Source organism: Denticeps clupeoides, chromosome 9 (genome assembly GCF_900700375.1).
Source record: "Denticeps clupeoides chromosome 9, fDenClu1.1, whole genome shotgun sequence".
Lineage (NCBI taxonomy): Eukaryota > Metazoa > Chordata > Actinopteri > Clupeiformes > Denticipitidae > Denticeps > Denticeps clupeoides.
In genome coordinates this window covers 5,083,016-5,098,883 of record NC_041715.1, presented here as the reverse complement: position 1 = coordinate 5,098,883, position 15,868 = coordinate 5,083,016, and the positions used below count along the sequence as shown (strand labels likewise).

General features: G+C 45.6%; 1 protein-coding gene across 13 annotated transcripts in view; it reads left to right on the top strand.

Annotated features, from left to right (window-relative positions):
• The window catches only part of LOC114796501 (plakophilin-4-like), a 71,023-nt gene that overhangs the window by 50,016 nt on the left and 5,139 nt on the right, over positions 1–15,868 (top strand). For 7 of the 13 annotated variants that reach the window (XM_028990683.1, XM_028990684.1, XM_028990678.1 and 4 more), the window contains 10 exons: positions 677–871; positions 4,285–4,495; positions 5,114–5,164; positions 5,562–5,694; positions 6,904–7,117; positions 11,645–11,828; positions 12,886–13,003; positions 13,183–13,371; positions 14,027–14,200; positions 14,530–14,680. In XM_028990683.1, the coding sequence (XP_028846516.1) occupies positions 677–871; positions 4,285–4,495; positions 5,114–5,164; positions 5,562–5,694; positions 6,904–7,117; positions 11,645–11,828; positions 12,886–13,003; positions 13,183–13,371; positions 14,027–14,200; positions 14,530–14,680 (1,620 nt within the window). The remainder of the gene's footprint in view (positions 1–676; positions 872–4,284; positions 4,496–5,113; positions 5,165–5,561; positions 5,695–6,903; positions 7,118–11,644; positions 11,829–12,885; positions 13,004–13,182; positions 13,372–14,026; positions 14,201–14,529; positions 14,681–15,868) is intronic. The other 6 variants (XM_028990688.1, XM_028990687.1, XM_028990691.1 and 3 more) reach the window with 3 other exon arrangements.

Below are 15,868 nucleotides of genomic sequence, written 5' to 3'. Positions count from 1 at the left end.
TTCTCCTCCATGGTGATGTTATCAACGTGTCGGGAGCTTCAGATCCACATCTGGCCGGTAGCCGGCTGGTTTGAATGGAGCAGAATGTTGCTTGTTCTCCTTAACCGCCTGGCCACAGCGGACCGTTCTCTGTAGACGAGCCAAGAAGGACCATTAACCGTTAGCCGGGCTCTCCGGGGGGACGGGACCTGTGTTTACTGGATCTCAGATTACCTCCGTGTGACGGAAGAGCCCACGCGGGTTGATTAGCGATTCCAGGCGAGCTCTGCCGGGTGAAATGTGGGCCTATTAGCAGGGTGGAGTGAGGCGAGCCTGAGCTGGAGGCAGTACAAGCGTTCCAGGCAAAGAGTTGTGATCCTCCAAACTCGGGAATGAAGTAGAATTTGGAATGAGCGCAAAAATTCATTTCAATTAAGCGTTTAGCCGCTTAACTGTCAAAACCGAAAATGGATTTCCACCCCTCCGTGGTATTTGATATTTGGCGTGTGTGTGTGTGTGTGTGTGTGTCAGCGGCGTGTCTCACAGCCAGCTTTTGTGTGGGAACCTCCACAGTTGTCATTCCCTGGCTTGCTGCAGTGCGGATTAGCTCTGACTTCCGACTTACTGACTGTGTGTGTGTGTGTGTGTGTGTGTGTGTGTGTGTGTGTGTGTGTGTGTGTGTATGTGTGTGTATTAGTAGGCTTACGAGGCTCCTACGCAAGTCAGCACAGTCAGATGGGGCAGGACCTCAGGTCGGCCATGTCCCCTGACCTCCACATCACCCCCATCTATGAAGACGCGACCTTCCACGGCCCGGTGTACCGAAGCCCCAACCACGGTAACGGGGACCTCAACCACACCTCTCACGGCGCCCTGTACAGGACACCCTCAGGTGAGCACTCGAGCCTTCTCCCACAGAAATAGAACAGGAATGTGGGCCAGATGGCGAGGAGGGAGCTCTTTCACGGGCGCAATGTGCTGTGGCCGGTTCCCCTCGCTGCGAACAAAAGCATTTGGAGTAGAGTATTCATTTTAGAAAGGAAGTGCACGCTTGCTCGTCTGTTCGTTTCAGGCATCAGTGACTTTACCAACAGTAGCGGCTGCTGTCAACAAGTACATGCTTAAATATCTACAGTCCATGAAATTTGCCATTTGTGTTGGCAATCTGTTCAGGCCACTACATCGCATATTATTATACTAATTCGGTGCTCTCTGTGGGTGAAGAGTTGCATTGTTATTATTATTATTATTAGTAGTAGTAGTAGTAGTAGTTTCAGCAGCAGGAGGAACATTTTAAATTTACAGAAGAACATTTTAAATTTACATTTACAGCATTTACCAGACCCCCTTATCCAGAGCGACTTACAATCAGTAGGTACAGGGACAGTCCCCCCTGGAGACACTCAGGGTTAAGTGACACAATGGTAGTGAGTGGGATTTGAACCTGGGTCTTCTGGTTCATAGGCGAGTGTGTTACCCACTAGGCTACTACTACCCTATTTTATTTTAAACATTATTGTATGTAAGGTTTAATTCTAATAAAATCTAACCATGTAAATAACTGCATGCTATTCTATGCGTTTGAAGCATTGATTAGATCTGTGTGTGTGTGTGTGTGTGTGTGTGTGTGTGTGTATATATAATCCCATTATTTGCACTTTCACAACTGGTGGTGCTTCCTTAAATGACACCGAATATCAGTGAGCACTCTGCAACTTACATAATTAAAGTCTCTCTTATTAAATGTCTCTTTTATTTTAGTTTGGAGCATGGTAATATTCTTATGATTATCAATAAAATGAAATATTATTACATTTCAACCTTAACAAAACACAGAAGTGTTCTGCTTAACACTTCATGCGTATGGAACCGGAGGAGTGGCTCAGGTGTTCGGTGTCTCTCTCTCTTCTTCTCTGGCTCTTCCCCCTCGTTCCTCTCCACGAGAGAACACTCTGTTCTCCAGACACTCGGCCCCTGAGACTGACTGTGTGGGCAGGGGAGCAGACGGGCGTGGTGGGTGATGCTTTTTTTTCCCCACTGGAGTGCATTACCCAAGTGTCAGGGGGATAATGGGAAGAGGAATGGCTGAGGGGTACCGAGGGCAGGTCTGCTCCGATTGGGGGGAGAAAAAAAAATGAAAATCTCAGTTGGTTTTCGCATTCTGCCCATACCGGCTCCCCGTACCTCTCCATCTCCCGTCTCGCTTCAACCATGAGATCGTCAGAGTCCGATAAGAGTGGTAATAAATTGTATTGATGCAGTGAAGAGCCCTGTCAGATAAGCAGCCATAATGTGTTTGTCAAGTAATATTGAAGTGGCCGTGGTGAGGGAGAAATAAAAACCCCTTTGGGACCCTTACAAAACGTACCTCATTATTAAAAAAAAAAAAAAAAAATCCAATTTGATCTCTGTGCAGTCTTTGTAATGGTGTGAAATTAAATTTTAATGGCCTTTTTCATACACTCTTTCCATGTGCTCTATGGGCTGTGTGTTTTAATAGGAGCCATTTTATTTATTTATTTTCTTGCCACTAAATGGAAATATCGATCCCAGGTGCATAGAACAGGGAAAACTTGGAAGTGATGAGCTGTGTGTGTGTGTGTGTGTGTGTGTGTGTTTGTGTGTTGCAAACGATGCCTGGTGTCTTGAGGATTACCATTTAGTACTTCTCTGTGTCTGCACGCACACACACACACACACACACACACACATTTATTTTTATTTATTTAAAGACGACTCCTACTTTTACTGTGACAGATTTTTCCCACGGAAGGAGTAACATGGAGTCTCTGTACACTGGAGCATGACCTCTGACCTGGGACGCGTGAAATCACTCTTAGCCAGTGGTATTGTCATCGCAGATATCGTGGCAGAATTATTACAATAAAGAGTCGTTTTTTAGTCCGCTGATAGGATTCCTATTTTAATGGACGTGATGTATTGTCCAGAATGATGAAGTAGGGCTGGTCACTAGAGCTCATCTCGTGGTGAGTTAGATACACACTTGGTGTGACGTTACCAAACACGCTGCAGGAAGTGGGGCAGTGGTGGCATAGCGGGTAAGGAAACGCGCCCGTAATCGGAAGGTTGCAGGTAGGGGTGTTGAATTTAACCGCATAATCGATGAATCGTGATGCAGACGATTCGGTTAATATCGTAATGACGTTGATTGCTTTTTACACAGTTTTACAGGTTCACTTTTTCTCCTGTGTATATTGCTGTGCATATATAGGCAATATTGATTAAATCATTAAATATCAATCTGGTTAACAAGCTATTTATTTGAAGCACAAATCTACAAGAAAGGTAACTTACTGAAATAAATTTAAAAAGGAGGAAATCTTAAAAGTGCAAGTGATTTAAGGGCTTGACCGTGATTTTGGACTGATGATCTGTTTGCTGGTGCCTGTTGCTCTAAGGCAGCGTGGCGAGGGGACACTGGGCCAGAACATTTATCGCTGCATGTATAGATGTACTTAGATTTTTTCAGCATTTTACTCTGGCTCGTGAATGTGCGTTCAGGTGATGTGTTTAGCGCGAAAATGGAAGCTGAGGCGGTAAAATGGACGCTAGTCTGAGGTATGCTAAAACAATTTGGGAATATATCAAATATATAGATGACTCGTAACGCACGATGCTTGTTGGTACAGTGATGTTGGCCGGCATCCGCTGCCACAACAATGTCGCGTTTGGGCTTTTAAAAAGCTAGAGTTGTCGGGCTCGGGTCAGTACAGGAATATCTGGACTACGGCCAATCAGAGGTGGGCCCCGCCCTTCACGATCTCTGAATAGAACTCATTTAGAATTAGTATAGGTGATTAGTATAGGTTTATCATACTTTCATGGCTGCCCACTGCTCACGCAATAACAATGCATCCCACTGTCAGCGTTTCACAATGACAATCGCTTTACCTTCCCATCTACAGACGCAAATAACGTGAAAATACACTTACGATTACGTTTAGTGCCACTCTGGGTCGGTGTTATTATGTGGCGGAGAAGAGGAAGGTGAGAGAAAAGGTGAGAGCCTGTGGAATTTGGCTCCTTGAGGCGCACCGGCTCATAAAAAAACCCCACCAACAAGCATGGCCTGTGAAGGCAGCTCTGTGTTTATGCTGTAGTGGCGGTGGGCGCGTTTAGTGGATCTGTGTTAATTGTTTCCAGATTTTGCAAAAAAAAAAATTGTGTGCATCAAAATTGGGTTTTCAACACCAACGTCGAGCCGGTGTGTTTAAACCTCCTCGCCGTTCAGAGAAGCAAAAATGCTCCAAGACTGTTAGAGGCCTGTCGGTTTGTTTGTTCCAGGCGTGGGTACCCTGCAGAGAAGTTCCAGCCAGCGCAGCACCATGACGTACCAAAGAAGCAACTACGCCCTGAACACCACCGCTACCTACGCCGACCCCTACCGACCCGCTCACTACCGGCCCTCGGAGGGCAACTACGGCCGCCAGCCCATCACCGCGGACGACAGCGCCACCAGATCGCCCTCCATAGACAGCATGCAGAAGGACCCAAGGTACGTAACATAAAACACACACATGCCATGTTCCATCATGAGCGGTCATCATCTGATCCTGCACACACTACCTGGTCAACAGCGACTCCTTTTACTGTTGGCAGCCAGAGCTGTGCTGTCAATGCCCCCCGCCTGTGTATAGAATTATTTCACATGCTTTTGTACATATGCTCTAGTGTGCATCTACAGATTCCTTCCTCTGTGCATAGTTAGGATTTCTGCTTAGTTTATCCCTAGGAAGGCCCTGTGGTTTGAACTCTGTGAGATCCTTCTAAATACAGCGATGTGGGAAATATATACCCGATCTGAATTAATTTATTATTTATACATTAGTTTTTTTAGTTTGTATATATTGATATATATATTCATTAATTCTTTATTAATAATGTCAACCCTCATCAGCAGGTGGAACCTCATAATAAAATGCTTTTAAAAAAATATTTCAGTAAAATTATATCATGTTATTAAATGACTACGGTAGACCTTTGCTCTCCTATGTGCAGTTTTACCTGCTTTTTTAGCATTCGTTCATGCAAATGTTTAATTTGTAACGTTTTTCATATTTTTGATAGCATAATTCAGTGGCTTTTTTTTTTTTTTTTTTTTTACTGAACCTAGTGGCTCCCATTTCCTGCAGCCGTTGCAGAGCCATGAAACCAGTCTAAAAATGTGCGTACATTGTGAAAAGCACCTTACCTTAATAAAAGCCTGGCTGACTGAAATGTGGACTGCAGCACATCTGCAGTTGCGTGTGGAGGGTGTAGATAAAGTTGGTGGGCTGCATCAACCGTGGCTGCGAAATTGAAACTGTGTGTCTGTCTGTGTGTGTGTGTGTGTGTGTGTGTGTGTGTGGACTCTGATTGGCTATGGTGGGACACCTGTGTAGTAGAGATTGTGATGGGGCTTTATTGTGCTATGGATTATAAGATTACTGGGTGTTAGAGGGTTACTCTGTGCTTAAAATATTTGTGTATGGAAATGTGCATTCATAAGAGTGTGTGTGTGTGTGTGTGTATGCATGCTTATTCTGTTGTTGTTGTTGTTGTTGTTTTGGTGTGTGTTTTAGGGAGTTTGCCTGGCGGGACCCGGAGCTGCCTGAGGTGATCCACATGCTGCAGCACCAGTTCCCCTCCGTCCAGGCCAATGCCGCAGCCTACCTTCAGCACCTGTGCTTTGGCGATAACCGCGTCAAGGCAGAGGTGAGGTCCCAGCATGTCCAGCTTCTATTCTGCTTTATTCTACTTTTCTTTATTTTGGAGACAGCTCATCCTGTGGTAATTTTTTTACTTGACTGCCACGTAGACATAGGCAGGTGACAAATGAAAAGTGAGTCCTAAGTGAATGAGTATATGGGTTAGTCCGAGCGATGTGTGACTTCCTCAGTACTAGTGGTGTAACGACTTAAATAGCAAATGATCCGGTGCATTGACGTGTCCACATAAGTACAGATGTGTTCTTTTTTTTCCCTCCTCACCATTTTCAATATTTTCGTACGAACTCAGTTAGGCAGCAAAGTACATACTGCAGAATGGGATTGTGTTCAGCAAGGCAACTGAAGCACTGCATTATGGGATCTGTAGTTTGAGTGTAATCAGCGCTTCATACCGCGCTTATTTGTTTTAAGTGAAAGTGAAGCTCTATATAAAATTATCTCGCGGGACCATGTTAAAGCCTCTCTATCTTGATTAGAGGGCTGTCTTCCAGGACTAAATGGTTGATTAATATAAAAATGGTGTAAATAGTGTGATCTCAGCCCAACTCAGCACATGCCAAACATTCCTTTTCATGTAATTCCACTGAATGGAAATGCAGTCATTTTCTAATTGGCTTTTATTGACTTCTAAAAAAAAATAGTATATAGAAACACAGCTACTGACATTTTGCGCCTTTTTTTGCATTAAAATTGTATCGATTGTGCGCGTGTGATGTTTCTTTGTGAAATAGGCTCCTATTTAGGCTCCTCCTCACCTCACTTTTTTTTTTTTCCATCAGTTGACCAATGTATATTCCCAGCTTCAGGAGATCTGCCAGCAGTGGGATTCTGCAGTGGGGTGCGGCAGGAGAGCCGATAACCGTTTTGCTTTTTGGTCCGGGCCAGAGCCCGACCATGTTGTGCGAATCCAACGCCAGGGAATGGCGTTGTGATAGTGCATCTGATCTGCTCTGCGGTGCTTTCAGATGGTTTCGGTTTTCTGTCTGAGATCATCACCTACGGCCGCGGGGCTTTTTCCAGCCACAGTCTCAGTGTTTTCATTACTTTTACCTCCCTTCCAGAGTACATAACAGGTTATGGCCTTTTACTGGAAACGAAGGACCAATACCTGCAAAAAAAAAAAAGCATTGGTTGAGAAGGTAGATTTATAGATACGATTATTTTTTTTAAAGCAGATGTCTGCTGTTTTTTTTAGGTGTTCCGGCTCGGTGGAATCAAGCACCTGGTGGATCTGCTGGACCACAGGGTGCTGGAGGTACAGAGGAACGCGTGTGGGGCTCTGAGGAACCTGGTCTACGGCAAAGCCACAGACGACAACAAAATCGCCGTGCGCAACGCGGGAGGGATCCCGGCGCTGCTGCGGCTGCTGAGGAAGACGGTGGACGCCGAAGTGAGAGAGCTGGTCACGGGTAAGGGGGTGCGGCTTTACATTTATGCCATGTACAGGACGCCCTAATTCCAACCAGTAGTTACAGGGACAGTCCCCCTTGGTGACTTGCTCAGGGACACGATGGTAGTAAGTGGGGTTTGAACCTGGGACTTTGTGGTCTTCATACGCTTCTCTCAGTATGTGTGTGTATAGCTTGTTCTTATGTGTGTGTGTGTGTGTGTGTGTGTGTGTGTGTGTGTGTATGTGCAAACAACCACACCCTGTGCTCCAGGGCTCATCTCATTCATGCCTACTACAAACATGGCTGTTTGTTGTTCATAACGCTCACCACTGAGCACTGAACTGGCATTTCCACTCGTGCGCATGCAGTCAGAGTCCAGGTGTGTTCAGCACGCAGAAGGTCAGTAAGCACACGCACAATTGACCCCATGGCTTCTGATTGGTCAAGGAGTTTTGTAAATCGGTATGAACCGTATTTAAAAAAGAAAAAAAAAAAAGAAAAAGTGAAGTGATTGTCACATGTGATACACAGCCGCACAGCACACGGTGCACACAGTGAAATTTGTCCTCTGCATTTATCCCATCACCCTGAGTGAGCAGTGGGCAGCCATGACAGGCACCCGGGGAGCAGTGTGTGGGGACGGTGCTTTGCTCAGTGGCACCTCAGTGGCGCCTTGGCGGGTCGGGATTCGAACCAGCAACCTTCTGATTACGGGGCCGCTTCCTTAACCGCTAGGCCACCACTGCCCCTTTATGGGACTCATGCAGCCACTGAAGACTTAGGAACTCAGCATCTGTGTTATCATCAGCAACATACCAAACATGCACAGTTATTACACACAGACACACACCTGCATTCAAGCAGCTCTGACTCAATACATTTACATGTACAGTTATGGCGTTTGGCAGACGCCCTTATCCAGAGCGCGCACGCAAACATGCCGTCTGGTGCGAGGCAGCTGCTGGGGTGACTGGGGCCGACTTGCGGAGCGGGTCGTCTGCAGAGCTGCTGCTGAGCCAGCAGCCAAGATGGCCGCCCTCCAGCAACCTGACTCAGCTTTTTTCCCTTCTTCAAGACTACGAGTCTTATACTCTTCGATACTGTACACCGACTGGCACATGGGCGGCACAGTTAATCATTAATAACCAAAGCCTTTATTATAATTATTATAATATCATCCACTATATAGATCCAGGAAATGGAAAATAATTGTTAACACACACTCATGCACACTTTTTAAATATTGCATGTTGCCTTTGTGAATGCGATTCAGGTGTCACTGCTGCTGCTCGACATCACACGGCTGCACGTTCCCGACTCCTGAAAGCGGCGGGGGTTAAAACGTGAGCGGATAATTCATCTCGGCTCGCTTCTCTTGATATTTTGTTTTTCTGCGCCCAACTTTGTGATAAAATTTGAAGCAGACGGAGTTTCATTAAACGCTGTAGGCAGCGTGACATTTAGTTTAACATTTAACACCAGTATCTTTACAGCTCCTCTTCTGCTTCACAGTGTGTTTACAAAAATGACCTCAGGTGGAGGTGTGAATGCATTTAATACATTGTATTCATATTGCTGCAATATCAATATTAATAGGTGCGCTTTTGAACATTGTGCAGTGTCTGCATACCAAATACACATTTACTTGCATAATTAACAGTTATTTGCCGTATTAATACCCCTGTTCCACAGGTAATGGGTCCGGCCATGGCCAAATTGATTGTACCTGCCATTTGCTCCATAATTGGCTTTTTAACAAAAAGTCTTTGTCGTTATTCTCAGAATTAAGGTCTGTCATCTATGTAGTTTATGTCTATTCGTTAATTTATTCAGACTTGACCTGAGTACTCTATATAAGTCAAATGTACTGTGTCCTGTACACACATTCTATAATAAAATTACTAAATGAATTCAATAAGCAGACAAAATCTGATTATCTTTAATGATCAAAACTGATGCAACAGGTTCCACTTACAGAATCGAGTAAGACCGGATAGAATTATGGTGTTGTATCCCCCCTTTTTGTAAGTGATGTGGGAACAAATTGCTCTGACGTGTACGCGGGTCTCCGGCGCAGCCTAATTGGCCCGCTGTGTTCAGCTGGGTCACCTCCGCGTAATAGGTGCTTCCGGAACAACGTGCGAGTGGGGGCTCTCTCGTCCGTGTCCCTCTAACGCGCCTGTTTGTCCGGAATAAAACGGGCTACTGTGATGTGCTGATTTGTTCCAGCAGTAGCTGAGGTGTGTGAGTGTGTGTGTGTGTGTGTGTGTGACTTGAGTGAAGCTGACAGGAGGTTTTCTACCCTCTGTGTCAGTGACCCTTCATCACACTGTGTTTTTGTGAGGCTGGGGGTTTAGCTGAGCTGGAGGTCACGGGGTCACGTTTTCTGTACGCGTGTGAACTCTGCTCTGATTGGTCCTTTTGCCCGTTCGTGCCTGAGTTGGGGACGAGCCCCCTGTCCCGTCCAATCACCTCCATCCTCTCACAGCTGTCCGGTTTGTCATCTGCTCTGCAGCGATTGCTTCATGCTGCCGTGGTGTTGACTCTCCACCCCGTCCGTCTGCACAACAACTGAGCACACAAACCTGCTACCTCCGCCCACCCACCCAGACACGCATCCCGTCTTCATGTACGCGTAGCTGTCTTTCCTGTCTCTGGCTGGGATTCGCCAGTAGTGCAGCATCAGGGGGAGGTGTGGACGCGTTGCTCAGGCCTTCCCCTGCTGGTGAAGGGTGGTACTGCATCCACTCAAAAAAAATCTCATCAAGCCTGATTCATCACTGCGGAAACAGTCCCTGAGTTCTAACGTGACGTGTCTAATGGAAGAATGCTCCTCGGTTGTTTATTTTTTCTTTTCCCCTCTGTGTGATGTCGTGAGGGAGGTACATTTGTGTTCGTCCGGACGCACCGTGCTACAGCCAACATATGGCTCCCAGATTCCCTTCCTCCATGTAATCTCGTTATCGATGCCCCTGACTTTGTTACTGGCCGGCCTCTGTTGTTTGCCGACTTGCACCCTCACCACATTTTCACGATGTGCTCACAAACCTCTCAGTTTTATTTCTGGTGTTTTTTTTTGTTTGTTTTTTTTTAGGTTCATTGGGATAATGGGCAATGTCATTTGTCTAATTTTGACCTCAAGCTGGCCAATCTGAAACCCTTTATACTCTCTTATTCATGTAAATTGGTACTTTAATGGTGGGTTTTGTGGCCGATGGATAAAACCAGTCGACCTCCAGCTGTAAAAATATATGGATGTTGCCACGCTGCAGGTGCGCGTTGGTTTCAGCGTGCACCTGCACCGCTTTTGTTAAACGAATGAAATTGCATGATCGAAATCTCCCTTTTAGTAAGCATTAACTGCTGGAACTGACTGTTTCCAGGACAGCCAGAGGACGTTTATCGCGCCAGCACCAGGGATTCGTTGCAGGGCCTGCATTTGGAGAATGAGGGTTTCGCACCCCCTGTTGTGTTGGGGTGGGGGAGTGGGGATCCTGATTGAAAGACGCTGGAGATTTTTCCCCTAATAAGACGTCCACCATCCTCTGCGTTTTTCAGATCCTGAAGGAAGCATGGACTACGTGTTGTGGGATGAGAATGATCAGCAGATTGATCTTGCTATGCTCCTGCCAGGTTCTGCATATACTAGGGCTGTCAATCAACTAGTTAACTAATTCATTGTGACAAATTGGCTAAATTCTTTATCACTTATATTTAGGGCTTGCTTACTCTTTCATTCAAAGCTTTATTATAGTTTATTACAGATGTTACTGTCAACGTCTTTGAGTGTATGGGCTCACATTTCACTGCGTTGCTATATAAGGGCGACTACGTATGTAACAAATAAAGAGCTTTCATCGCCGCTGAGGGGGAGGTTGAGGCAGGACAGAAACCAGAAGAAGATTTTAACCACGGGTGCCACATTTTCCCTCCACGGTGTAAGATGAATCGGTTGTTCGACTGCTTGTTTAGTTTAGTAGTGGGCGCGGCCTCCCCAGCAGAGATCATGGTGAGCTCTGTGTGCAAGGGGTATTACGAGTGTAGAGAACAGAGGAGGAAGGTGTGTGGCGTGTTGGGAATTAGCTGCCAATCATGCCTGCGGGCCCCTCCCCTTTTTAAAGCTCGCTTGCGATGGTAAGAAATCCCAAGGAGGCACTGGCAGTGGAAGGAGGAGAGGTGGTCGCATTTTAAAACGCTGGCATCACCCGCTGGGTAATCCTGAACAGATGCTGCATCAAAGGGCCCTCCTCACCGACATCAAGGCCATTAGTAGCTTATTAATATCTGCAGCAGCTGAAAGACGTGCAGCATTTAGTGTGAAGTGTTCATTATATTTGCACTATGTGAGGTCTGCATGGGGTATAGGGTCTGCGTGTGTGTGTGTGTGTGTGTGTGTGTGTGTGTGGTCGTGCCCTCCTTAGCCCGTGGCTATGCAGCGCTCATCTATTAAAAGCCTGCAACTCCTGAGAAGTGTCCTGACTCCACATGACAGTTAACACACTCGCTCTCTCTCTCTCTCTCTCTCTCTCTCTCTCTCTCTCTCAGGGGTGCTGTGGAACTTGTCCTCCTGCGACGCTGTCAAGATGACAATCATCCGGGACGCCTTAACCACTCTGACCAACACTGTGATAATCCCTCACTCCGGGTGGAGCAGCTCGTCCTTCGACGATGACCACAAGCTCAAGTTCCACTCGTCCCTGGTGTTGCGCAATACCACCGGCTGCCTGAGGTACGTGGCTGCCCCCTGGTGGCATTTTTAACACGGTGCAGCTGTCCAACTTTCCAACTGCATTACCGAAGTGTGAAGTGATTGTCGTTGTGAAGCACAGCACACGGTGACACAACGGAATGTGCACCACCCTGCAGTGGGCAGCCATGACAGGCGCTCGGAGAGCAGTGTGTGGGGACGTTGGTTTGCTCAGTGGCGCCTTGGCGGCTCGATTACGGGTCCGCTTCCTTACCTGCTAGGCCACCACTGCATTAAATGACGGTGATTTAGTCTACTTTTGCTCCAATATTTCCAATATATTCAAAATATGTGCAATAATAGCAAAATGTAAAAGAAAAATTAAAGAATTTAATGAATAGTGCAGCAGGCTCGTATATGTATGCACATGTTCAGTTCAGTCGTCTGTCATTATTGATTATCCCATGGTTATTCAGGCTTTGTTTACCTGTTGTGCTGCTGAGAAAGGTTTGAGTAACGATTGCATCACACTGTGTACACATCACTCATGGCCCAGTGTAACGACTGGGTTTCTGTGTGTTGATCTTTTAAAAGAATGCTAAACAGCTTGCATCACACTGTATTTATGTAGCATCTGCATCCCTCGCATTTTGCATATTGTTGACCCTGCAGTGTGTGTGTTTGTGTGTGTGTGTGTGTGTTGTTTCCCAGGTGGTCTCACACTCACCCTGTTTAAGCACTCATAAGCTCTCTGGCTACGTACAGACTGCATGCATTATGGATGCAGTCATTTGGCCTGTTGTCTGTCACACACACACACACACATACACACACACACTCACTCAGATGCTTGTCTTTGCAGAGTAGAGATATTATAAGTGCCCTTGAATGCTTTAAAATGTCCCTTTTCTAAAGACGAATGCATGATCATGTGACTGCATATGGCTTAACTTCATTAGGCGTAGAGTATCTGTACGAAAGCAACACAGGACAATCCAAAAGTGAGGATATTCATTCATGATGACGTGATGCAGTCTGGTGCTGGTATATTTAGGGGTATCTGAGCCTTGAAACCAGGTGTATGGTGGTTTTTCTGTAGGAACCTGAGCTCAGCGGGGGAGGAGGCGAGGAAGCAGTTGCGCTGCTGCGAGGGGCTGGTCGACTCCCTGCTGTACGTCATCAAGGCCTGCGTCAACACCTCCGACTTCGACAGCAAGGTCTGTCCACACACAGACACAGTTGTCAAAGTAGATCAGCAACAGCTGTAGAAGAATAGAGAACTTTTTTTTTTGGAATACGTTCCAAGATGACGTTTACCTGAAAAATAGATACGCCTCCCCCTCCACTTGAGATGAATAGAAGTAAAGTAATTTAGAGCTTTGTCTCTCTCTCTCAGATTGTGGAGAACTGTATTTGCACTCTGAGGAACCTCTCCTACCGCCTGGAGCTGGAGATGCCGCCGCTGCGGTTAGTCGGCACCCAGGAGCTGGACGGCCTGTTGGGGTCGGAGTCGCCCAGTAAGGAGGCCGACTACAGCTGCTGGGGCCGCAAGAAGAAGAAGAAGAAGAGCATGCAGGAGGAGCAGGTGGGGCCACAGCCTGAGGGTTGACCTCTGACCTCAGTGGGTGAGAATGTAGATATAATCTGATATGTTAATCAGAATGTATCACATTGTCACCAAATTTGTCTCTGAACTCCATTATAAAATGTAATGAAACATTAGAGTCCATTACACACACACACACACACAATTATTAGGTGCAGTTTTTCTTATTATATTTCAGTGTTTATATTATGATACTTGATATAATCATCATATGCCTCAATCTTGAAATATATCATTGTGAAGAAGAAATAAAAACAATATTAAAAGCATAATTTGATTAAATTGTCAAATATATACATACACACACACACTCATACACATTTGAACAACAAAATAAACTTTAAAATGTTGAATCTGGATGATCAGCTAAAGTAGTCATATTGTGGCATAAAGTAGTCATAAAGTGGCGTAAGTAAAAAAAGTATACGTAGTACTGTTTTAGTTTATTTCTAGTTGTCACTCCTGCGCTGTGGCTTACAGCGGCACAACGAGGGTTTAGTTTATTTATGTGGGTTTGACTCGCTGAATTGTGGGTATGTTGGTGAAAATAATTGCCCGGTCACTACGAGTCACTCCGGTTCGCCATAAGGCCTGCGGTCGATGATATGATGTGCATTTGTCGCCCTGCGTGTAGTGGGACGGAGTCGGGCCCATTCCTGGCTTCTCCAAATCTCCAAAGGGTGCAGAGATGCTGTGGCACCCGTCTGTGGTGAAGCCGTACCTGACGTTGCTGGCGGAGAGCTCCAACCCCGCCACTCTGGAGGGGTCAGCGGGGTCCCTACAGAACCTGTCTGCCGGGAACTGGAAGGTGAGCGGCGCTTGCATTTTCACGACGAGGAAAGCTCGACCTTCAAGTGTCTTAAGATGTCACGAGAACCCTGTTGTGTGACTAATTACTGCACTTCACTGGGGTGACGGGCTGTTAGCCGCTGTTAAGATGAGAGATCTCCGAGCAATAGAAGCTGCTTCAGCCAGCCTGAGTGCTTTTCTTATCTCATGTGTCCCCAGGATGTCCTCGGTTGGAGCCCTAAACGTATTACCATGACAACAAAAGCACTTTTCTTGGATTGAGGAGCACGCTTCTGCTTCACGCCATTGGCCTGTTTGCTTGTTGTTTACAGCACTCTCTTTCTGCAGTTCGCAGCGTATATTCGTGCAGCCGTCCGTAAGGAGAAGGGTCTTCCCATCCTGGTGGAGCTGCTGCGGATGGACAACGACCGGGTGGTTTGCTCCGTGGCCACCGCTCTGAGGAATATGGCCCTGGATGTCAGGAATAAGGAGTTAATAGGTGGGCTTTTCACCCCATGAATTTTTCCCTTTGTATGATTTTGTATAAGATGTGCTCAATGTTCTAAGTGTCCATGTTGTCCAAGGTTACTGAGTGAGGCTTTAAACCCCGCCCGCTTAATGTCCACTTAACATTTTAGAGTTTTTTTTTTTTTTTAGAATATCTGCTGGCCGGAAACTATTTTGAGAATAAACAAATCATTCCAATTCATTCCATGTGGTTTTCCCTGTGGGATGAAGCTGGCAGGCTGTGTGTGTGTGTGTGTGTGTGTGTGTGTGTGTGTGTGTGTGTGTGTAAAAAGGCTGTTTAATGGGCCTAAATCGAGGGATGTGTATATAATTTACTCAAGACAGAGGCAGAGTGTGTGCCTGGGGAAAATTAGAGGGGTTATAATAGGCCTGCGTTTTCTCTCTCTCTCTCTCTCTCTCTCACACACACACACACACACACACACACCAGTTCCTGTCCAGTCACCCCGTGTCACCTCCACCCCTCAATGTGTGGGTTTCATTAGAAAACGCTGGCGAGTTAATGAAGAGACGGCTCACTCCAGGTTTCTAAGCTGTTGCTGCGGCAAGCAGACAGACCAAGTATAAACACAAAGAGCGAAATCACCAACACCACATCACAGCATGTCTCTCGCATTATTTTGTAGACGAGAACAAGTGGGGAAAAAAATGGAAGTGAAGTGATTGTCGTTGTGGAACACTGCAGCACAGCACACGGTGACACAATGACACGTGTCCTTTACTCTTAACCATCCTCTTCCTTAGACTCCAGCCCTTATGTCCAATTGGTGTATATTTCAGGTCCAAGTTAATGAATTGAATATTAAATACATAAATATTAAAAATAAAACATCATTTTTTAATTCAGTATGACAGGAGCTATAAAAAAACTGAGGGGGGCATTATTAATTAATTAAATGAGTTATTAAAATATTTCACAATTTATTTAATTTGGGCACGTTCATCATGAATCTGTAAGTCTGACCCATCAAATTCTTAAGTATTCTGAAAGGGTTAGGTAATTAAGGTAATTAATGATGTTTTTATTCCCATTTTTTTTTAACTCATGTCATATTACAATGTTTTAATTTCCAATTTGAAATAATTAATGACACATTTTATTATTTAAATATTGATCTGTCACATTTTGCAGATGTGGGTGTTAGTAGCCTAGTGGGTA